Source organism: Ictidomys tridecemlineatus, chromosome 11 (genome assembly GCF_052094955.1).
Source record: "Ictidomys tridecemlineatus isolate mIctTri1 chromosome 11, mIctTri1.hap1, whole genome shotgun sequence".
In the NCBI taxonomy this organism is placed as follows: domain Eukaryota; kingdom Metazoa; phylum Chordata; class Mammalia; order Rodentia; family Sciuridae; genus Ictidomys; species Ictidomys tridecemlineatus.
The window spans coordinates 107,726,123-107,751,682 of record NC_135487.1 but is presented as its reverse complement, the minus strand read 5'-3'; the positions used below and the strand labels follow the sequence as shown (position 1 = coordinate 107,751,682).

The 25,560-nt window shown below is 31.7% G+C and overlaps 1 protein-coding gene and 1 non-coding gene across 5 annotated transcripts in view; both read right to left on the bottom strand.

The window, feature by feature from the left end:
- Positions 1–6,287: 6,287 nt before the first annotated feature.
- Sycp1 (synaptonemal complex protein 1) overlaps positions 6,288–25,560 on the bottom strand; it is a 127,323-nt gene continuing 108,050 nt past the window's right edge. For 2 of the 4 annotated variants that reach the window (XM_013362682.4, XM_040287345.2), the window contains exons 27-33: positions 24,442–24,534; positions 24,133–24,207; positions 19,093–19,152; positions 14,774–14,953; positions 13,359–13,502; positions 6,916–7,005; positions 6,294–6,797 (exon numbers count right to left, since the gene is read on the bottom strand). In XM_013362682.4, the coding sequence (XP_013218136.1) occupies positions 6,660–6,797; positions 6,916–7,005; positions 13,359–13,502; positions 14,774–14,953; positions 19,093–19,152; positions 24,133–24,207; positions 24,442–24,534 (780 nt within the window). In that variant the 3' untranslated portion in view covers positions 6,294–6,659. Of the gene's footprint in view, positions 6,798–6,915; positions 7,006–13,358; positions 13,503–14,773; positions 14,954–19,092; positions 19,153–24,132; positions 24,208–24,441; positions 24,535–25,560 lie in introns of all 4 variants that reach the window. The other 2 variants (XM_040287346.2, XM_078027064.1) reach the window with 2 other exon arrangements.
- Positions 20,470–20,541, bottom strand: Trnaa-agc (transfer RNA alanine (anticodon AGC)). Its single transcript has one exon. It is a non-coding gene; the product is annotated as a tRNA-Ala (tRNA).

Sequence of the window (25,560 nt, the reverse complement as noted above, 5' to 3'; positions counted from 1 at the left end):
AGCTGTAGATTATGATTTGCAACCTATTTTCATGCACCTGTATAAATTTCACTAAAATATTCACAAATATGAAAACATGGAACTCAATAGGTTTACTGTAGACAGCCATATCAATTATTAGTTAGACAATTGCACTATAGTTTGTATCATTTTGCTAGTTTTATGAAATGTTTGTAGAATATATTTTTGTCAGAATATATTTTCAACATTCATTGACATAATGATTTATTATATGATCACATTTGTGCTCTTGTATAAATTATGTATATACTATAGAGATTAAAGGTCATTGTTTGTATTGGCTTCATATTACTTACACATTGAAATTAAGTGATCTTTTCTGTTCCCTTCTAGCTTAAGCTATGATTTCATAATTTAAATAATGTTAAGTCTTATCTTTCTTATTTGTCATTCTATTCCTAACCCACAGTTGACCTGTCACTGCTTAAAGTTCTTATTGTACTACTATAGCCCATGAACTGAATTTAAATTATCTGAATTATGAATAATATATATATAACCTTTATATCAACCAAAGCAACTTACTCTTTGACATCATTAATTTACATTTACATGAGTTAGAAAACATTTTATTGATAAAGTTATGGATATTTTTCTTAAGACAGGTATTAGATCTAATTCAAAAATCTAGAACTTAAACTTTCAATCTATAAAAAATTTTTTCATCTCTTACTTGGAGTGTATTTCAATAGCCACAATAGCCTTACCTTGTTCCAGTTATCCTTAGCGATCTTCCTAAAACAAGTTTTTTTCTTCAACTCAGTGGATGATAGAATTAGTAAATCTTATATTTTGAAAATGTTTGTAAAACTTAAATTTCAAAATACCATATTTTAAACAACAGTCTTATTTTCTTTCCACTTCCCATACCAAAAACGTCCATGCTTTACAACATACAAAGTACTACTACATGGGAAGACCATGGCTTATTCTTCCTAACTACTCGTCACTTCTTTATATTGTTATTTTTTCTGGCTTAGTTTTCTCTTGTTCTTCTTGTACACCTGTTGTACTCCTATTTATGTCCAAAACCCATCTCTCCCAGAAAGTCTTCTCTGATGCCTAAATAAATGACATGAAATTACCATTAACTTCTCTGTACCTCTTACACATGAATACTGTTGAATTACTTAATTATAAGTGATTCATTTGTTTATACATAAAATATTTGTTCATTGGCTGAATCACTGAGAGCAGAGATCTATGATACAGATAATTCCAAATTCAATTATTTATTTTCTGCTTTCACATATTGCCACTCAGCAGGATCTGATACAAGGGCATATTCCTTTCTTTAATCACTGTTCTTCAAGCTTCTAAGATCCCTTACTCTCCTGAAGTTTTTGCCTCCTCTCCAAGTTCCTCTTTCTTAATCTCATTTTAGGCTCCCCCTTTTCACTTTCAAATGTTCCAGTGCCCCAAGGTTCAGTACTAACTCCTTTCTCTTCTATAATTGCACATCTATTATCTGTAAAGACAGTCCATTCAGTCCAGTACTTTAAATGGCATCTATATATGCCAATGATCATTAAATATTGACTTTATTCTAGAGAACCATTTGTTCAATTGCCTATACATTCTATAACCATTTGTTCAATTGCCTATACATTCATTATCTCTATTTGGATATCTAAAATATATCAAACATTATAAATGCCCAAAACAGTACTTCAAAATTCAGCTTTGTACCTTTTCTTCTTCTCAATTCATCCTCATCCCCAACAAATTCTTTTGGTTCTACTATCAAAGTAAATTCCACTCCCCCTCAAAAAAAGGTCTATCTGAAATGTGACTTCTGTCTGAGTCTATTATAGCTAACATTTGCTTTTTTAACAGGGTATTTGACTGAGGCCCACTTAGCCCAGGCTTGTTCTGAAGTCTATGGCCTGTATACTCTAAGGGACTCAGTTTTGCTTCAGACAAAGCTTATGCATTGTCTATTGAAGCCCAGTAGTTAAGCACTCCTGGGTCAATCCCTGGTACAAAAAGGGGGGGCAGTGGGGGTGGGGCAGTAACTCTTGTAAAGATAAGACTACCACAGACTACAGCTGTACCCCATTTGAAAAATTCTATGTGGCTACTGCCCAGATAATGCCACCAAAGACACAGGCTAAATTTATTATTTAGCTCTCCTAAAGACCAATTAATTTTCTTCTCAAAGTATCCAACCTATTTATCAAATAGTCTCCTGAATTAATCTTATCTCCTCACAATAGAACTATCCTTCTACCTGTCCTGTACAATAGTATGGAGCAGATCATGTGGTCACTACTAGAAGCTCCATACCCAAAAGACAGAAGAGTCTAGGTCCCATATGCTCAGTTTATCCTAAACTCATCATTCAGATTAACTCAATCAGTCCTACAAAGAGTAGCTAAAAGACAAGGAATTAGAGTTTCCTTCCAACCCCAAATGGTAAAAAGCTTCCTATCTAAAATGTACTCAATCCTTTTAAAGGCACAGCTTAATAAATGTGTAATTAGCTTACAAAATTTTCACAATTAAATAATCAAATTATAAATGTCCCAATTGTTGGGCTGGGGTGTAGCTCAGTGATAAAGAGTACTTGTTAGCATGTGTGAAGCCCTGGGTTGGACAGCCAACACTGCAAAAATAAGAAAAACCAATTGTTTATTAATACTAGGAGTTGTTTAAAAGTAAAAACAATAACATTAGTTATGAATTTGATTCTAAGTTGGTTCAAAAAAGAATCAAATATAAGCTATTATAATAAAACAGTATTGTATAATAATAATTTCAAGAAAATCTCATATTTGATTTCAAGTCATGTACTCAACATTTCAGTGCTGAAATTTTACTAGTTGTAAGAATCATCAATACAGTACATGTAAGTTTTTCTTTAATATATATTATATTTTATTTACTCAACAAATATTGAGTACCTATCATGGGCCAGGCATTGTTCTAGACACTTATAATATATAAATAAAGCAGACAAAAATAACTACCTTTGTAAAATTCTCATTCTAATAAAGGGAGACAATGAATAATAAACAGAGTAAACAAAATATGTTAGAAAATGGCATATGCCATAGGGAGAAAAAGAGCAGAGTAAGGAGAATCAGAAGTGCTGGAAAGAGTGGGAAGTTTTCAAAATAGAAGCATGCTCAGCATGTGTAAGCAATCTCTCAAACCTTAGGAGTCTTAACTCCTTGTTTTTTAAACTATTTATTTATATGTGGTGCTGAGAATCGAACTCAATGATTCACACATGTTCAGCAAATGCTTTACCACTGAGCTATAACCCCGGCACTTACCTCTTTGTTTTAATTAAAAGGAAAAACAATATTGAAAATTAGTGTAAACTAATTTTAACAGACTGGCAAGTTGTTCACCTAATCCTTTCATGATCTCTTAAGAGGTATCTAGAATATGGGTCATAGTTCCCTTTCAGCATGGCCATATGACTCAGTTACAGAAAGTAAAATTTGGGTAGAAGTGATATACATCTGTTTCAAGTCTGGGGTTATTACAGACTTCCCACATGGGTCCTTCATGATGTTTTGCTTTTTGCAATAACCTTAGAAGCCAATTGTTGAAGCAGGCAGAACTACAAATTGGAAGGAGCCAGAGTTCCTGAATCACTACCTATAGAAATGGTATTCATTAAATAATCACATTAATGTTGACTTAAATAAATAAGTAAATGGTTAGCCAAAGCAGCTATTAACTAATGCACAAGTCCTATGTTATTTTAAGATATTCTAAAATATATAGTTTCAAATGTGAAATATTATATTTTCAAGACTAATAATTCTCCAAAAATGCTTCCTCAAGAGACTAATTATGAAGTTTCAATTTAGAGAGAAAAAGCTAGAAAGACTATAGCTGGGTTATCAAATTATAGTCATATCAAATTATAGTCATAGTTACACAAATTGAAGGAAGAATAAAATTTCTGTTATTAACATTTTCATTTTTTCTTGGTTAACTTTTCCTACAAAACAATCGCTGCCACAGGGGGATTATAATTCTACCACACCATAATTATTATTTACAGACAACTCCAAAGCTATTTTTATTCATGTGTTGTTTTTTTCATAAAGTCCATTCATTTTCCTACTTTGAGTCCTTCATATCTACTCATTTTTTATAAATTTTTTTTGTTGAACATGGACACAATACCGTTGTTTTTAATTATTTATTTTTATGTGGTGCTGAGGAATGAACCCAGTGTCTCATGTGTGCAAGGCAAGTGCTCTACTACAGAGCTACAACCCCAGCCCCTCAAATCTATTCTTTTTCTCACAACCTCCAGCACTTTCTTCCTTGACCCTCTTTCTTAGTGAATGATCTAAATTCCTACCTCACAGAGAAAAACCAAAGCTGTGAAACAAAAAATTCTATAAACTCCCATCCACTTATCATCATTTTGTGCCATATACTCTTACTTTTCTCTGTTACTATGGTAGAATTGTCTATTCTACCTAAAGGCCAATACTTTCATTTATCCACTAAACTTCATTCTGCTTACCTATTACAAATAAAACATTCAATAGCAACAACAAAAATTCTCCTTTCTGTCCTACATTATCATCTTTCCCATATCCTAAGTCTTTCCCGAGTATACAAACATGTTATAATCCTTACTTCTTATAAAAAGATCACTACACCACTTTCCTCTCCAACAACTTCTCCATTTATCTTCTTCCCTTAAAGTGTAATTTCTTGAGTTCCTTATACCTGATAGTAATAGCTGTTTCCACCTTCCTTTCCCCCTATTCTCTCCTAAACTCCTCCAATCAAACTCTGCTTCACTAAAACTACAATAATGATTACCAATTACCTCCACATTAGTAACACATTAATCAATTTTACTTTATCTCTGAGAAATATTTAATACAATTTATCACACTGTCTTCTTTGAAATACTTCCTTACTCGACTTCCAAGAAACCATAGTTCTAGTTTTTCTAATACCACTCTGGCTAATACTTTAATGGCTCCTTATCATCTCTCTGATCTCCTCTGTTTTCAAGGTAGATAACTCCCATGATTGCACATGTTTTCATCCAGTCTGATAGCTTGACATATGCTACTCTCAACTTTACATCACTAGTCTAAGGCCTATCTCTAATCCTACCCACTATTGGTATTAGGATGTTTGATGTTCATTTCAAACATATGATGTGCAAAACTCCATTGTTCAGACAAAAATATTGAAGTTATTCTTGGTCCATTCTCTTTCTTTCATATCCCATATAACCTTCAAAATACTACATCTGAAAGTTCACTACTTCGCTTCTCTGCTGCTGTCACTTTTGTTTGGATCACTATCATCTTTCCTAAGCATTACTAGAACCTGTTTTCCCTATTTTAGCAGAAAGATCCTGTTACAACATAAGTCAGATCATGGTTTTTTGCTCAAAATCATCTAATAACTGCATATCTTATTCAAAGTAGAAGTCTAAATTCTTATGTAGTAATCTATAAACTCAAATTCTGCCACCTAAACTCCCCATCCCATTAACAGGCCTTCTCTTCTTTCTACTCTCCTTTTTGCTCACTGTCCTCCTGCCATAAGGGCCTCTTTGCTGCTTCCCAGACAATACTAGGTACATTCCTCCCTCTGGGCCTTTGTATTTCATATTCCTTCTGCCATGAATATTCTGCCCCCAGAAAGGCTCAAGCTCACTTGCTATTCTCATCAAATCTTCACTCAAATGTTATTTAGGTGAGGGCTAACCTACCCAAAATTCTAACCCACTTTATACTCCACATTGTACTATTCCTCATTTTTTTTCTCTTAGTAATTATCATTAACTAAAATACTATACTTTGTTATTTATTTTACTTTGTTGTCTGTTTCTCTCACTACAATGTAAACTCCTAGAAAATAAAGTATATTTTTCTTTTTTGTTCACTATTATATTCCTAATCTAGACCTAATGCTTGACTCTTAGTAGAAACTCAATATTTGCTTAATGAATCTTGAATAAATAAAGTACTTCAGGAAATCATACTGTTATAGCCTTTTTTCCTGACATAAAAAGCCATTTAATAATTTCATAAATAGAGCAATCAAAGCTTCTTGAGAAGTATAAAACTCCACTAATAAGCTCTCAAGATTTAAAAAACTGAATATGATTACTAGCTATTCTGATATCCCCACAGAATCAATGAGAAACATTTATTTGCATATAAAATATTTAATAGTAAAGAATAAATCACAATAAAGCATTTCTAGCAAAGACTAACTTTAAAGATTTGAAAATTTAGTAAAAACAGTTTTCATGAATACAGTAAAAGGTAACAAAATATGATCATCTAATTATCTGAATTTAACGACAAGTTTTCAGATAATATAGTTATTTCACATTTAAGCCAAAAAATTTAATTGTATAAAGAAACACAAATTATTTATGCAAATTTTCTTAATTTTTTTTTTAGTTGTTGATGGACCTTTATTTTATTCATTTATTTATGTGGTGCTGGAAAATCTAACCCAGTACTTCACACATGGGAAGCAAGCACTCTACCACTGAGCCATGATCCCAGCCCCATATGCAAATATTTTTAAGATCTTAACTTCCAGATAAAATTTGGCTTTGGGGAAAATAATTTTTAAATTAACCATAAATTTGAGGCTATTAGAAATCACACTGAGTTTTTTTTAAATTAAACAAATAGCTTTTCTGCTTCCTTCAGTTTTTTTTTCCTATCCATTTTAGCAATGATAGCCCAGTGGTCCTCTCTCATTTTTCTCATAGGTCCAAACTTCAGCACAGATCCAGGGGTTGTCAGAGATGAAGGAGTCTAAATGTAAAATAAAATAAAATAAAATAAAATAAAATGATAATGATTTTAATTTTTTTTAAAAAAAATAAAGCCAGGCTTTTAAAATTTGCTTTCTGAAATAAAATGTAAAAGCTACCTTTTTTGGTGTTCTGACACAAAGATGAGAAACTGGTGGATTATTATTCTTGTATAGTTTGTTCGATGTCTCTTCCTCTGAAACCATGCTCTTGAAGAAAAATACAAAAATATAATGTTGGGACTACCATCGTTAACAATACATCATTAAAATTCTGTCAACATATCACATATGAGAATGAATAGTAGAATAAGGGGAGGAAAAAAGAAGAAAGGACAGAAGAGAGAGGAGGGACAAGAAAGGAGGAAAAAGAGAAAGAAGAAAAACCAAAGAAGGAAAAAGACAACAAAGTAAATCTTCAATCAGCCAAAATAGGACCTAGATTTTTATTCTATTAAATATACTCCTAAAAGTACTTTTCTACTGATTTCTTCTTCAGTTTTTAGAGTCTTTATAATACTGTTCTCCCCTACATTCTCCCCTACTTCCCCCACTCTACTCACTCGACTCACACTTAGACCTGATAATGACATTTATAATCCTACAAAAATTATAATATTATCTATGATCTAATAATTCTACTGCTGGGGATATACCCAGAAGAACTGAAAGCAGAGTCTTGAGTCTTGAAGGGAAAATTCATATTCATAGTAGCATTACAACTAAAATGTGAAAGCAATCCAAATGTCCACCAACAGATGAATGAACAAGCAAAATATACATATATTATACACATGTATATTATATATATTATTTATTATTATTATTTATCCTTAAAAAGTAAGAAAATTCTGACACATACAATGACATGGGTGAATCTTGAAGACATTATAAGTGGAAAAAAGTCACAAAAAGACAAACTGGGTATGATTCCACTTCTATGAGATACTCAGAGTAGACAAAACCATAGACACAAAACAGAATGGTGGTTTCTGTGGGCTGCAGGGAGGGTGGAAAAAGGGGTTATTAGTTAATGAAGTAGATGAAAAGAGTTATAGAGATAGATGAAAAGAGTTATAGAGATAGATGGATGGTGATAATGGTTATGCACATTATGAATATACTTATTAACACATCTGATTACTGTATAGTTAAAATGATAAATTTTGTTATGGGTATTTCATCACAATAAAATATTTAAAATTGTAGTTATCAATTTATGAATTTTGAAATTCCCCTAAATAATAATATATAACATTTAGTATTTTCCATATACCAGTCAGCTATTACAAGTTTTAAGTGCTTTGAATATTTAGTTTTTTTAATATTTATTTTTTTAGTTGGACATAATACCTTTATTTTATTTATTTATTTTTTATATTGTGCTGAGGATTGAACCCAGGGCCTTGCACACTCTAGGTGAGTGCTCTATTACTGAGCCACAACCCCAGCCCCAACATATTTAGCTTTAATCTTCACAATTTTATGAGATGAGAAACTTAAACACACATTTTTAAAGTAATTGTCCCACATTGTACAACTAGTAAGAGGTGGAGGTGGGTTTCAAATTCAGGTATCTAGTTATAGAATCCATTCTCAATGAATACGTTACACAACTCATTCATTCAGGTAAGTAGTCAGTTCACATGATATCTTCATGCTCATTAAATTCACACTTAAATTTCAGAAGCCTCACAGATAAGAATATTCAAGCAGATTTTCATGAATTCTAAGATATCAACAGAATAAGTTGTTGGGCTACCTTTACAAATACTCTCAGAACTACTATGTACCAATAAGCCATATCAGAAAGGAGAAATTATTTTAAAAATCATACGGTAAACTATTACTAAAATAAAATCAATTATAGCACACTAAATTAAAAAAATATGTAATCTATTCAAGTCCTTTACCCATTTTTAGTTGGGTTATTTTGTTACTGAGTTGTGGGAGTTTTTTATATATTCTGGACATTAAATCACCGGTCAGGTAAATTATTTGCAAATATTTCCTTCCATTCTGTAGCTTCTCTTTGTTTTTTCTTTGTGAAGTTGTTTTATTATTGTTGAATTGTGGAAGTTCTTTATATATTCTAAACATTAAACCCATGTCAAATTATTTGCAAATACTTCCTCCTATTCTGTAATTTGTCTTTGTACTTTCTTTGTAATGTCCTTTGATATGTAACAGTTCTTAATTTGGATGAGGTTCAATTTATCGATCTTTTATTTTATTTATTCTGCACTTTTGGTGTTGTATATACAAAGTTGTTGACAAATCCAATGTTATGAGAATTTCTCCAATATTTTCTTCTAGATTTTTATAGTTTTAGTTATAAGTAGATCTTTGATCCATTTCAAATCAATTTTTTAATAGGCTATAAGGTAAGGGTCCAACTTTACTCTTTTACATGTAAGTATCCATTTTTCCCAGTACTATCTGTTGTGGGGAAAAGAACCATGACTGTCTGTTCCCCATTGTGTGGTCTCGGCACTGTTGTCAAGAACTAACTCATTATAGTAATTGATTTTTTTTATCTCTCTGTTCTATTCCATTGGTCTATATATCTGTCCCTTTGCCAGTAACAAATAGTTTTTTTTAATTTTTTTAAAATTGTAGATGGACAGAATACCTTTATTTATTTTTATGCGGTGCTGAGGATGAACCCAGTGCCTCTAGGCAAGTGTTTTACTGCTGAGCCATGCTCCCAGCCCCTAACAAATAGTTTTAATCACTAGCTTTGTTGTAAGTATCACTATTGACAACTGTGAGTTCTCTTAACTTTAACCTTATTTTTCAAGATTGTTTTAGCCATTTAGGATCCTTTGCAAATTTCACATGAAGTTGAGTACAGAATTTTTCATTTCTGCAAATAAAGCTATTGGGAAGGGGAACCAAGATAAGTATAAACTAAAGGACTTCATGACTACTAAGCCAGTATTGCAGACTATGCTTAAAGAAATCCTATACACAGACAATGAAGATAAAAACAACTAAAAGAATGGGAAAGATTAAATCTCATTAGAATAATAGATAAGCAAATGAGAATATAGAAACAAACATTAGAAATAAAACAAAATAACAAGAATACATCTCTCTCCATAATAACATTGAGTATAAATGGCCTCAATTCTTCAATTAGAAGACATAGACTGAGACCTAAAAATGAGACCCAATTGTTGCCCACAAGAATGTCATTGGCAGACATCCACAGGCTGAAAGTGAAAGGATGGAAAATGGTATTTCACACAAATGGACCCCAAAAGCAAGCAGTAGTGGCTACTATTGTATCCAACAAACCAGATTTCAAACCCAAATTAACCAAATGAGACAAAGAAAGTCACTATACACTGATATAGGGAACAACCCAACTAGAATGTATAACTAATATTTGTGCCCCAAATATCAGGGCACCTAATTACATAATAAAAATACATTACTCAATATAAAGGTTCAGATAGGTACCAATATAGTAACACTGGGTTTATTTCAATATGCCTCTCTCACTAACACGTAGGTCATTCAGACATAAAATCAACAAAGATACTAGAGAGTTAAAACATACTGTAGATCAAATGGACTTAACACCCACCTACAGAATATTTCATCCAACATCAGGCAAATACACTTTCCTGTGTAACTGTCTCCAAAATAGATCATTATTTAGGACTCAAAGCAAGTTTTTTTTTTTTTGGCACAAGTCTTATGAAATAAAAAAGTTGAAATAACTGTTTGCATCTTAACAGATCATAATGGAATAAAATTATAATTCAATAGCAAGAAAAACTACAGAAATTATATAAATACATGGAGATTGAACAATACACTTCTGAAGAGATCAGGAGAGATATTAAAAAGATTCTTAGAATCAAACAAGAACAGAAATACAACATAACAGAATCTCTGGGACACAGCAAAGACAGTTCTAAGAGAAAAGTGCATACCTATGAGTGCCTACATTAAAAAAACAACAACAACATAATGATCCCAAATAAATAATCTAATCATTCAAGTCTAGGTTTCAGGAAAATAACCATTCCCCAAACCTCCATGTCATGGAGAGGTAGAATTATTATTATAAAAATGGCTATACTACCAAAAGTGATCTACAGAGTCAACATAATCCCAATAAAAATACCAATGATATTTTCCTCAGAACTAAGAAAAACATCCTGAAATTCATCTGAAAGAACAAAAGACCCAGAATAGCCAAAGCAATTCTGAACAAAAAGAGTAAGGCCAGAGGCTTCACAGTACCTGACTTCAAATTATATTATGGAGTCTAATAATAAAAACAGCATGTACTGGAATAAAAATAGAAATGTAGACCAATGGAACAGAACAGAAGATGCAGAGACAAACATCTATAATCATGTAATTCTTGACAAAGGTGCCAAAAACAGAGTGGAGATAACAGCCTCTTTAACAAACGATCCTGGGAAAACTGAATATTCATATGTAAAAGATTGAAACTAGATCCCTATGTCTCACTAGCACAAGAATCAATTCACAATAGATCAAAGGTCTAGGAATAAGACCAGAAACTTTGCATCTGCTAGAAGAAAACTTAGGAGAAACTCTCAAACATGTAAGCATAGGCAGCAACTTCCTCACTAGGACTCCTAGCTCATGAAATAACAGCAGGAATCAATAAGTGGGATGGCATCAAACTAAAAAGCTTTTGTACAGCAAAGGAAAAAGTTAACAGAATCTATGGAATGGGAGAAAATCTTTGCCAGCTTCTCAATTGACAGAGAATTAATGTCCAGAACATAAAAAGAACTCAAAAACCTCAAAACACACACACACACACACCTGTTCAATAAATGGGGCAAATGAACTAAACAGACACTTCTCAAAAGAAGTATATATGGTCAACAATTATATGGGAAAAAAAGTTAAACATCCTTAGTGATCAGGGAAATACAAATCAAAAATACACTGAGATTTCATCTCATTCCAGTAAAAATGCCAATCATCAAGAATACAAACAATAGGGCTGGGGATGTGGCTCAAGCGGTAGCGCGCTCCCCTGGCATGCGTGCAGCCTGGGTTCGATCTCAGCACCACATACAAACAAAGATGTTGTGTCCACCGAAAACTAAAAAAAAATAAAAAATATTAAAAAAAATTCTCTTTCTCTCTGTCTCTCTATCCCTCTCTCTTTTAAAAAAAATGTGTTTAAAAAAGAATACAAACAATAAATGCTAAAGAGAATGAAGGAAAAAGGTAACCCTCATGCATAATTGGTGGAAATGTAAATTAGTATAGCCACTATGGAAATCAGTATAAAAATCCTCAGAAATTGATAAATTGTAACTACCATATGATACAGATATACCTCAGTATCTATCCAAACGAATCATAGACAGTGTACTACAAAAATTTGTTCATGTCCATGTTTATAGTTACGAAATTCACAATAGTTATGAAATTCACAATAGTTATGGAGCCAGTCTAGGTCCATCAACAGATGAATAGATAAAGAAAATCTGGGGGGGGGTGTGTATCATCTAACTCCAGTAAGAATGACAATCATCAATGATTTCATTAATGATCATTGATGACACACACACACACACACATATATATATATATATATATATATAATAAAGTTTTATTCAGTCATACATAAAAAACAACAAATTGGGTTATTTACAGAAAATGGATGGAACTAGAAAGCAGTATGTTAAGGGAAAAACCAGACTGAGAAAGATAAGGTTTGTAAGTTCTCTCTCATATGTTGAAGTTGGGAAAAAATAATCTTATACTTACAAATGGTAATAATTAAATAAATGGCTTTGGTCAGAATTTTGTCATTAAAATTTTTTGGTGATTTGCTATATCTAGTAAGATAAGCATTATCTGTTTTTAAATTAAATGAACTAAATTTAATTATTCTCAATAAACTGTCATTATGATTTTAGAAGATAGCAGTATATATATATATATATATATATATATATATATATATATATATATATATATATAAAGGGAGTAAACAGAGCCACAGAGTGCTAGAGGAAATAGCTTCCTTAAACATGCTGTCCTTACTACATTAATTCATTAAGAGTGAAATTTTACATTTGTCAACCATACCTTGATATAAATTATCAACCAATAAGTGCTGTCAAAGTAACATGTATAACATGCAAAAAAAGAGGCAGACCCTTAACAGATTTGGCTACAAGATTATAAAAATATTCACTCCAATTTATTTTTTAACTTATTTTTATAAATCTTTGCTGGAAAACAACACAATATTAATCATTTCATATTCCAATAATGCTATTGCCAGTATTTTCAAGTGCCACATTTTCTGAAATTTAGAGGAAAATTATTTGACCGCTAATTCCTCAAAAATACTAAAAAAAGCATAAGGGTTCTATTATATTAGCTCCATGACATCAGTACTGCAATGATAGATACTAGGTACATATTTTACACACACACACACACACACACACACACACACACACACACACAAACACACATATCAAGAAATAATGAGACAAATAATAAATTATATAAGCAATAAATACTGATTATTTACAATGTTTTACCAAAAGATCAGTAGTTTCCGAACTATCTGAATTAATATCAAATTCAAAGACCATTCTTCTCTTTTTATTATTTTCCTCAACAGATGTATTCTTTTCTTCTCTAGGCTGTATTTTTAGCTTAGGTGGTGTCTTCACTGTATATGCCTATACGAAAGTAAAAAAAAAAAAAAGAAGACATTCTATCAAATAAAGTATATTATTAATAAAGGATTTAATAAACCATTCAATACAATTTAAGTCTTTAGCAGTTAAAAATCTCCATTTATTGTCAAATATATGAGACAGAAATTTTGAATAGAAATTTAATTCAGATGCTTTGATTCCAGAAATTTTTTCTCCAAAAAATTCACAATAATAGACTGCTTTGTCCTTTCTTTCAACTAACTAAAAACGGACAGAAAGTAAGAGAGGCAGACTTCTCCAGCTTCAACAATAAATAATCTTAAAATGAACTTCCAATTTTTCTATCTATAATTAAAAACAAAGACTGGAGTGAGTTTTGCTCTATCCATAAAGCTCCTTATTGCTCTGTGAGAAAATGTTTATCTTGGGTTGGTAAGGTAATTTGCATTAACTAAGGTTTAGTATTCCATATTATATTGTAAATTTTTTATAATTAAAATGGCAGTGACATCAGCAAAAGGGCAGAGTGATGAGAACTCTTAACATTTCACTCCTACATAAATGCAATAAAAAATATTGGTTAAATAATGGTCAAAATTATATTTTTCATAACTCAGAAAATTAACAAAGGCTTTAAGCAGCCTACAGAGTGTTTACTCCAAAAATGCCAAATTTCTATAAGAACAGCAAACTTTATGGTGTCTAAATATTCCCTGTTCTCATTCACAATCTCTAGGCTCTACATTATCCTACATTAAATAACGGTTCACTACCCTGGTACAGCCTGCCAACAAAAAGAGTAGAACAAAGAGCTATTTCAAAGCTTTATGTATGTGTGTGTGTGTGTGTGTGTGTGTGTGTGCGCGCGCATGCGTAAGAATAATGTGATACCAAAATCTTTTTTATTTTTATTTTTTTGGTACTGGAGATTAAATCCAGAGAATTTTACTGTGTAAAGGCCCTCAATTCTAACTTTTTGTTTTGTTTTGTTTTTTGAGACGGGATCTCACTAAGTTGCTGAGGATGGTCTCAAATTTGGCAATTCTTTTTGCCTCAGCTTCCTAAATCATTGGCATTACATGTATTTACTTTCACAAAACCTTCTTTTTGATTAAAAAATGTTACTCTCTGGGGCTGGGGCTGTAGCTCATTGGTAGCTCACAGGTGTGAGGCCCTGGCTTCGATCCTCAGCAACACATAAAAATAAATAAATAAAAATATTATGTCCATCTACAACTAAAAAAAATATTTAAAAAGAAAGTTACTATTATCTTGGGATGTCAGCAACCAACCTTTGGTAATGGGGCAGATAAAGTACTTTTGGTGGAGGTCCACAGAGTGTCTCTTTTATCTTTGGATTTGCCATGATTGGCTGATGAAAAATTTCGAGATATATTTTGTGAAGAGGCTATTTTAGAGTCAAATTTCCGATAATTAGTTTCAGGTGTTTCCAATAAAGATGTCTGTGTTTTCTGTATCAAACAAAAGTGAATAACTCCATCATTAAGTTTTATTTTCATTATTTCTAAATTTAAAGTATAACTAGTAGAATTCTAAAATATTCAAACTAGAATTTACCCCCAAATTTATATTTTATTAGTTAAGCATGAATAAATTACACTTACTCTGTCACTTTAATAGACTATTTAAGATGATTACAGTAAATGCCTCTTCCCTGCCTTCATAGTTCTGCTATGAAAACAAGGTTACTCTACTGACCAAAAGTTGAGATTTCTCAAATCAATCAATCATTGTCTCCCTTCTTGGCAAAAAATAAAAAAGCCTTCATCTATGAAATAGTCTAATAGCCTAAAAGCCAGAGGGCAATTTACTTTCCATTTTTATCCATTCTCTTTTATGTATTCTTTTATTCATTCTCTCTTATATATAAAAATATCCGTCTTTCTCTATTTACTAGCCACACTCATGTTCAAGCAAAGGGGGGATACAGGTCCAGGCACAGTGGCATATGCCTATAATCCCAGTGGCTCAGGAGGTTTAATCAGGGGGATAGCAAGTTCAAAGCCAGCCTCATCAAAAGCAAGGCATAAGCAACTCAGTGAGACCATCTCTTAAAAAAATACAAAATAGGGCTGGGGATGTGGCTCAGTGGTCAAGTGCCCCTGAATTCAATCCCCAGCACCACCCCTAAAAAGGTAGTGGTGGGGGGAAGGGAATCATGAAAATAAAGAAAAAGATATTTTCATGAAAAACAAACTGAGTAAATGGCTATTTGCTTCAATTCTGAAATTAACTCAACTGTAAATTTACTCCAAATACTTAACCTTACTTCAACTCATTTTCCTTCATTCTAGTCCTCTCTACCTTTGTATACAGTTTCCTTTAGCATCTAATCTAGCTTTCTAGTAAAAGCTATTAATAATTCCTTTAGTGCAATCTTACATGAAACCCATGTTCATCACTTTCTATTTTACCACTTCCTTTGGTAACCACCATCTCCATGAATACTATCCTGGCAATCACTCACATGAAGACTGAAACAAACATACAAACACATGCACTGAGTCACAGTGACAATACTTCAAAAGCTTGATGATTGAATTTACAGTAAGATTGAATTAGGAGAGTATGGGGTGCAGGATTAAGAGGTGGACTACATGTACTATTAAAAACTACTGAAATAATGTTATATTGTGTGCATATAAAAAAGATGAGGGGAAAAAAACATTGAAGTAGGAGCCATGTAATATGGTCTTCACTCCTGGATTTCTCACTATTCTCGCCAGGTGATTTTAAGTAAATTATTGTTTTAGTCAACTTTTCACTGCTGTGACTTAAAAATAAAAATTTTAAAGGAGGGAAAGTTTATGTGGGGCTCCCAGTTTTAGATGTCTTAGTTCACACAGCTGATTCCATTGCTATGGACTAGAGATGAAGTCAAACATCATTGTGGAAGGACTTGGAGGTGGAAAACAGCTTAAGACATGGCCACCAGGAAGAGGGAAGAGAGGAAAAGATGGAGAGAGAAACAAGAGGTGAGAGTGAGGGAAAGGGAAAAAGAGAGAGCGCACACTCCTCACCACAGACAAAATATATAAACTCCAAAGGCGTGACCCTCCCCCCATGACCTACCTCCTCCAGCCAACCCTCTGCCTACAGTTACCACCAAGTTAATCCCCGTCAGTGAATTAATGTACTGATTAGGTTAAGGCTCTCCTAATCCAATCATTTCACCTCTAAACTCTTTTGTATCATCTCACACATGAACTTTTGAAAGTCACCTCATATCTAACCATAACAATCTCCAAGCATCTCTAGGCTTAAATTGTGTCTATCCATAAAATCAAGGAGCCAAATTAAGTGATTCATAGTTTTTTGCCCAGTTCTACTCATCTATCATTTCATAGTCATTTTTCCAGCAGATATGAATTTTGGTAACCCCTTTTCAGAATTGCATTTCTATGTCCTTTTTCCTACATATTATTACATCGTAATTGAATGAGCAATTTTTTTACCTTTTCTTTTTAAAAATTTTAAAAATTTGTTCTAATTAGTTATACATTACAATAGAATGCAATTTGACACATCATACATAAATGGAATATAACTTCTCAATTCTTTGGTTGTAAATAATGTAGAGTTACACAGGTCATTTAATCATATATGCACATGGCATATGAATGAACAATTTTTATAAAGTTTTTCTGATCTCTTGATTCATCAATGGTCACCCTTGGAACCTCCAAAGTTTGACTTTTCATGAACATACTTCCCGGCGATTTGGCCTGAGAATGACAATTTGAAGTCACTGTACCACCTTGTGGCATGTCAGGGAAATGACATTTTCCTGGTAGCCTAAAAGAAAAGGCTCACCATTGGAGATTATCTGTCCTTCTTCATAATACATGGTGGAAACACTATTCCTTACATCTTTTCTGAATATTTTATTTCTAGTGATATATATATATAAAGAACATGCACTTTTTTGTTTTATTTTTTAAACAAACATACAACATTTATTCTATGCCAAATACTGTTTAAAATGCTTTATGAACGTCATTTCATTTAATCTTCCTAGCAAATTTAGGTGGTAGGTGTTATTAGAAGCTTTTCCCATATGAGGAAACAGGCATGAAAGAGTTAAGCAACTTGCCCAAACTCAGAAATGTTTGATAACTTTTAATGATTATTATATATAAGGCCTATGATATTTCCATAATATTAGAATAAAGTACCCAAAAAGCCTAGTTAAATTTCTTCACTTCTTGAAACACTTTTTTCATTTTTAAAACATATAAAAATGAAATTTGGTATTATCCAAACCCCCTGCAAACAAAATATACAAAAAATAGGCATAAAATATGGAATTACACATAAATCAAAACATCCCTATAAGAATTTATGACATATACTTTTAATATAAATAACTCCTATGTTTATAAAAGAATATTAGTGATTATTCAATTTGTTTATCCTTATAAAACAATTCCCTAAGACTACATCCAACCTTGAAGGTTAGTTTTATTACAATGAAAATTTCTCCAATACTGTTTTCAAGTATTTATTGCAGTGTCTGGGACAAATGAAGCACTAAATATTCACTGACAGGTCTAATATTTCTTTCTTTCTCTTTTGAATTCAAATGTAAATACTTAATTGTGTTAACTAAAAACTGGTTGAATCAAAATTCTTCCATAACAATCCAATATTATCAAATAGGTTTATAGAGGCTGAGGTGTATTCCTCCCCATACCTGTTGCTTCCTTCCATGTGTAGGAAGCTCTACTAGGGTAACATTCCTAACCTCCCACCACCACCTTAGGAAAGGAACAATGGTTTAATGTGATTGGTGAATTTGGAAGGACAAACCGGATACCTATAGTACAGCTCCTTCATTATTCCTCCTCTTAAAAACAAGAGGAAGCACACATTTGCTGTTGTTTCTGCCATAAGTTTTTACATTAAAACTGGCCATCAAGGGCCTGGGATTGTGGCTCAGCAGTAGAGTGCTCGCCTAGCATGGGCGGGACCTGGGTTCGATCCTCAGCACCACATAAAAATAAAGGCATTGTGTTGTGCCCATCTACACCTAAAAAATAAATATTAAAAAAAAAACTGGCCATCAAGTGAGTAGACCTGTCCAAGTCAAGGTTTACTTATGACAGAATAGGTAAATCTGACTAATCTGAAATTTCAAGATTAAGAAATTCTCTTGCCTTTAATTATAAACCATATAGTCCAATATAGTATTTTATCAACAATAAAGATATTCTTTTGGTTCTCCTTTGCTTTTATTAATTGTTTTAGAACTTAAATGAGGAAAACAGAATGTTATTTATTTAGTCCCCTCAACTCAAATTAGATAAATCTAAGTTCTCTTGAAGTTTTTCAAGAGAGAAAACACAAGTACCTTTAGACAATACTATATAAGAATTGTAAAGACTGAAATCATCTCTAATCTCCAAATGAAAGGTGTTTTGAAATTTTTAGCTAATGCTTTTGATTAATAGCAAAAAAAACTTTAGGAAATAAAATTGTGTGGTATATTTTAAATGTTATTTTTCTACTTATGAACAAAATGATTATTTACAAGCAAATGTTAGAAAATGATTTGGTTATACAGGAAATCAGAATTACATAAAACTCTCACCTTGTCTTTTCTTTCTTTGGGAGTAATTATGTTTTCCTTTGCTTCTCTTTTGAGGATTTCCTATTAAAAATTAATATCAAATGTATACAACATAATCATTTTTATTATCACAAATGAATATTCTTATTACCAAAAGCACAAAATATTATTATTAAAATAATAATAATAATATCAAAATACTTCCTATTAACTATCAACAAAAAAAGACTACATTTCAATCTTATAAAATAAGGAAAAGAAAAACAATTATCTCCTTTCTATAGTGGTATGGTTTGGCTTTGATAAACTTTTTCTTCTGATGTGTTTTTAGTATGTATCTGTGCAATCAAGTCTCTTTAAACTCTGAATCTCAACTTTCTTATTTGCAAAATAAAATAATGAATAAGGCTGAAGAGGGGCTGGGGTTGTAGCTCAGTGGTAGAGCGCTCACCTAACATGTGTGGGGCCCTGGGTTCGATCCTCAGCACCACATATAAATAAATAAAATGAGGGTATTGTGTCCACCTACAACTAAAAAAAATTTTAAAAAAGGATTGCAGAGTAAGGAATTCATACAAGTAATTATGAAGAACTGCAAAGAAATACAAAATATTATGGGCTGTTAAAGGCAGAATCAAATTTTCCCTGTGTGTTGAAAAAAAAGGTTTATTTCAGTGGAACTTAAAATAAAGAATAAACTTTCAGCACAAGGTAAGCAGAGGTGAGGGACAAAAAGAAGGGAAATACTGAGAAGCAAATATAATCACCTGAATAAGTACGGAAAAATTCACAATAGGAAATAATATGTAACTTTTGCTAAAGAATATAATGTTTGTATAGAAGCAGCCAAGATAAAATGATAAAAATGTTATGGTCACTGTGGAAAGTGTAATATGCTAAGCTACAGAATTTATCTATTTTCACTGAATACCTTGCATACATCATAGTACCTCTCTGACAGTATTGTTCCTATGCAAAAAAAAAAAAAACAACAACAAAACCCACATGCACAACTCATTCCATCATAAAAACAGCAGGCAATAAACTCATTTAATAGTATTTATTGTTCTTACTGTGTATCCATTATCTACCAATGGTTAATCTTCAGTTATAATGTCTAATGGTATACTCTAGAGAGCTGGAACTTTGTCTTCTTTTTATATTTGCTAAATGAGCAATATTACACTGGTTCCCAGAATATACTGCTTTCTAGAAGACAAAAAGAGAAAGATCTCCCACAACTGCACCATTTCTGATTCCCAGAATATACTGCCTTCTAGAAGACAAAAGGAGAAAGATCTCCCATAACTGCACTATCTCTACAACTGTTTTTGTTGGATATCTTAGTATAAATCTGATACAATGTGGGTTTTTGTTGTTGTTATTGTTTGTTTGTTTATGGGACTGGGGATTGAACCCAGGGCCTTGTACATGCTAGGCAAGCACTCTACCAACTGAGCTATATCCCCAGCCGCTACAATGTGTTGTTTTTTTTGTTTTTTTTTTTTTTGAGAGAGAGAGAGAGAAATTTTAATATTTATATTTTAGTTTTTGGCGGACACAACATCTTTGTTTGTATGTGGCTGGGATGTAGCTCAGTGGCAAAGCGTCTGCCTTGCATTCGCAAAGCCCTGGGTTCGACCCCCAGTTCCAAAAAAGACAAAAAAAAAGAACCCCACCAAAAAAAATAAGATTAAATAAAAAAACCTACAATGTGTTTTTAAGGTGTGAATTACCTCATATACAAACATGTATCTTTGGTGGTGGCCAACTGATCATGAGTTCCTTAGGATCAAAGATATGAGCCCACTAAAATCCCTATTTAATCTAAGTAAAATAAAATGTTGCTATAATCTGAGTAAGTAAACCGGCCTGGCAAAGACAGAATAAAGCAGGGTTACCTGAATACAGAATAACAGCACCATGACCAAATTTCAGATCTAAATAAATTTACAAATCTGAAACTTTCTAAATAAAAAGGAAGACCAGTTGTCCTATAGAAGGACTCTGCAACAATATAGCAAATACATACTGCCTGCATCCTTCCTACTATCTTGTGTATTAAAGATAAAAATATTAATATTTATGGATAATTAAAATTGGCCCTAAGATAACACCAATTCTTAAGGATCTATAATGTTAGAACTATTTCTCACTAGTCACAATATAACCCTAGTCACAATGTAACCTCATAGACTCATGAAATTTATTACCTGACCCACCAAAAAAAATAAGCATATCTGGGTCAGGTAATAAATTTCATGAGTCTATGAGACCAGAAACCTAAACTTTAGCTATTTTTTTTAGTTCCTGGGTATACCATTTAAATAGATAAACCAGTATATATCATAATCCCCATACTAGTTCTGACCACAGAGTAAAAGATTTTAAGGCTGGAAGGATCACTAAGAAGATCTTACAACTCTTCATTCACATCCAGATAGAAAATAAACAAATTTCACATCACTAGGGAGAGATTCATCAAACATGTGAGGAAGGTGGTTTTCGATAATTTCATAAAGCCAATCTATACTAATTGAAAGTTAAGACATCATCTGATAATAGTTTCCTCATACCAATGGACTTATAGGTAAAATGAGAATTATTTTAAGAACTAAAAAAAAAAGGTTCAACATAAATGATGAATTGAATCTACATAAATATAAAGCTCAAGTTAGATACAGGAATCATGATAAAGGAATAGAATATACTTTTTAAAATAAATCTTGACTATGTCAAATAATAAATAATAAAATTACTTTTTCAGGGGAAGATGAAGCAGGAAAAAATATTAGGTATATTACTTAAGATATAAGGGTAATCAGTGATGTAATGAAAAGACCTTATACACGTTACAATCATGCATACACTTCAGAGAAAAGATAATTATTAATATTTAACAAAAAAATAAAAGGACAAGAACATTATTAAAATATATATCATACCAACAATGGTTAATATTCAGAACCTATAAGCAACTCAATGACAAGTCAATTTAAAAAAAGCAATTAAAATGATTAATGTGATTAAAAAATAGATAAGGACGTGAATAATTAATCCTCCAAAGAAGATATACATATCGCCAACAAGCACATTTAAAGATGCTGAAAAATACTTATCATAAGAAAAATTTATATCATAACCACAAAGAGAGATCATCTCACATACAGTAGAATGGCCACTATCAAATAAGCAGAAAATAACAAGGACAGACAAGGACATGGAGCAATTCAATTGAAACTCTTTTATACTGCAATTGGGAATGTCAAATGGTTCAGTCACTATGACAAATAATATGAAGGTTATTCAAATAATTAATAACAGAATTACCAAAGGATCTAACAATTCCACTTCTAGGTATATATCCAAAAGAAATCGAAACAGGATTTTAAAGAAATATATGCATACCCACATTCATCACAGCATTATTCACAACAGACAACAGATCAAAGCAACCTAATAACCAATAAGAGATGAATGAATTTTTAAAATACAGCCTATGCATGCAATGAAATATTATACAGTCTTAAAAAAAGGATATCCTATCATAAGCCATAACATGAATGAACCTTAAAGGTATATGCAATTTAAAATTTGAGAATTGTTTGTTTCTGGAATTTTCTTTTTAATATTTTTGGAGTACAGTTAACTGTGGGTACTAAAGTCACCAAAGGACAAATTCTGTAAGATTCTATTCATATGAAGCAACTAAAGTAGTCAAAATAAGAAAGAGAAGAGATAAAGGTAGTTACCAAGAATTGGGAATGGTGTAGAATTAGTGCTTAATGGATATGGAGTTTCAATTTTGCAAGATGAGTACGAGAAATATATTCATACAACAATGTGAATGTATTTAATACCACTGAACAGTACATCTAAAAAATGTTAAGACAGTTAATTTCATGTTACATGTACATATACACACATACATACAAACACACACACACAACAAAAATAAAACTACAAACCATTCTAATTTACTAATATAAAAGCACTAAACAAAATATTGGTTATAAATCAGTGATGCATTTAAAAATATATATCATGACCAGGGCTATCCCAAAAATCCAAAATAAAATACATATCATAACAATAAATATGATTAAAACTATAAGAGAAAAGAAGACTCAAATCAGAGATTTAATCAAGGTTAGTAAATGTAAAATGTAAGGGACAAATTACAGAAAAGTGAGGGTCACAGCATAAGTATTAGAACAGGCTGACTTTGAGGCAAAAGGACAAAGATAAAAGAGCAGAATAGCATTACATTTCATCATGCTAGTCACAATGATATGCAACTTAAAATTTGAGAATTGTTTGTTTCTGGAATTTTCTGTTTAATATTTTTGGAGTACAGTTAACTGTGGATACTAAAACCATGGAAAGTGAAATGACAGACAAGGAGGAACTACTATGTTTGTTAATCATTTATCCAGTGCTATGGTTTGGAGGCTTGTTTCCTCTAAACTCATGTTACTACTTTAGCACTGTTAAGACTTAACTATGTAATCTTGAATCAACAGCCCAATCTGGTTGCTACTGTAGCACTGTTAAGACTTAACTATGTAATCTTGAATCAACAGCCCAATCTCTGTAAAAATGAAGACAATAATAGGTATTGCACACAACATTATTATAAGGATTAAAGTAGGGTATTCAATACAGTGCCTGCCACACAGAAAGCAAAAAAATAAATAACTAGCATTTTAAATTTTAAAGTGTGAGTCAATTCATCTTGTAAACTGCAAAAGATATGAGCCATTTTTCTGAAACAATGAATAGCTGAAAAGTCATATGAAAGTATTTTAAATATTAATATATGATAATACTTCTCAAATAGTTATTTTTAAAGCATTTCTATTCTTAAAGGTGCACACATCCTCATGTGTTTAGCATTTAAATGCTAAATACTTCTAGGGAAACGCTAGCAGGGAAAACTGAATTTTCTAATCTCTAGTTATCCAAATTAATAAAATTATTTTCTAGTACAACATACTTAAAGCACAAATTTGCATCTAAATCTTTCAATCTTTTACCCATAAGGCAAAAAAAAAAACCTACTTTTTCTTCTTTCTCTATTTCAAGTTGCTTCTTAATGGACAAAAGTTCATTTTTTAGATTAGATAGTTCAAGCTCCTAAAGAAAAAGAAACATGAAGTTTATAAGCACTTCCATATATTTCTCAAGACAATAAAAATGTAAACCAGTGCTCCAAGTAAATTCAATTCTGTATATAGAGAAATAAATTCATCATAAAATATCCTTTAAAACCCTACAGATATGAAAGTTGCTAGTTGAACATGACTAGATTTCATTTAAACAAGTTTTTTTATAGTTTTCGTTAAAGAAAGATTTAACACTGTATCTTACCAAAGATGCTTTCACTGATGACTGTTCTTGTTCTCTGCTCTTATAAAGTCCTAATTCTGAGTCTCTTTCTTCAACAATCTTATCATATTGGTGCTATATTAAGCAAAGAAAATTATTTAGGTCTATCAAAACTGAGTTAATATCCTAATATTTAATATTTGAAGAAAGTGATATTTATAAGTTTCTGTGTATATATGTGTGTGTGTGTGTGTGTATATATATATATATATATATATATATATATATATATATATATATAATATTTTTTCATCCAAACTACTTGAACAGTCTTGAAAATATCCTAACAGAAGAGCAAGAAATAACTCCTTTTAATTAGAAACACTGAATTTCATCATTTAAAAAATGCAGTAGAAATACCCAGACTTCTTAGAGAAGTGGCTGATTCAAAATCTGAGAGAGAAAATACAAAATGAGCTTTGAAAACTTTGCCATTACAAAGAGAAAGCTATCAGAGACTAGCAGAGTCAAGTCAAAAGGACTTTCCAGTAAGCTTGAAGAGGTTCCCACTGGCCAAAGGTGGTATAATTTGAGTTATCAATATGGATAAAAACTTCACTGGACAGAAACATAACATACTTAAATATTTTTTTTAAATCTTCATTGGTTACCTCATAATTATGTTAGATTCCAGCAACAATTTTTATAAATGAATAGGTAGGTACAGCCTACCTCTCTCCAAGTCTAAAAGGGAATGAGGCCTACTTTCCTGACAGACACATACACAACAAACATTAAGTCTTTCATCTATTTATTACTTTATTAAAATTTGTTTAGCTTAGTGTTAGGTACCACATAGAGAATACAAATACTAATAAGAAATACATACTGGGTATGTTCCTTAAATAAAAGATGGAAAGTGCAAGCAATGAGACTACTAGAAGAATTCAGAAAGAGTGATTACACCCATCTAAAATATATGATAAGGATATTTACTCAAGGAAGTGGCACCTAAGCCATGTATGATTAAAATCTAAAATTAGAAAAAGTGGATCAAAAGAATTCCAGCTATAATTAGTCACTGTTGTACAATAATTTTCTCTAAGAAATCAGAATATTTTGAGTTCATTTTTTATCAGAAATATGGCTCCAATTAATAAT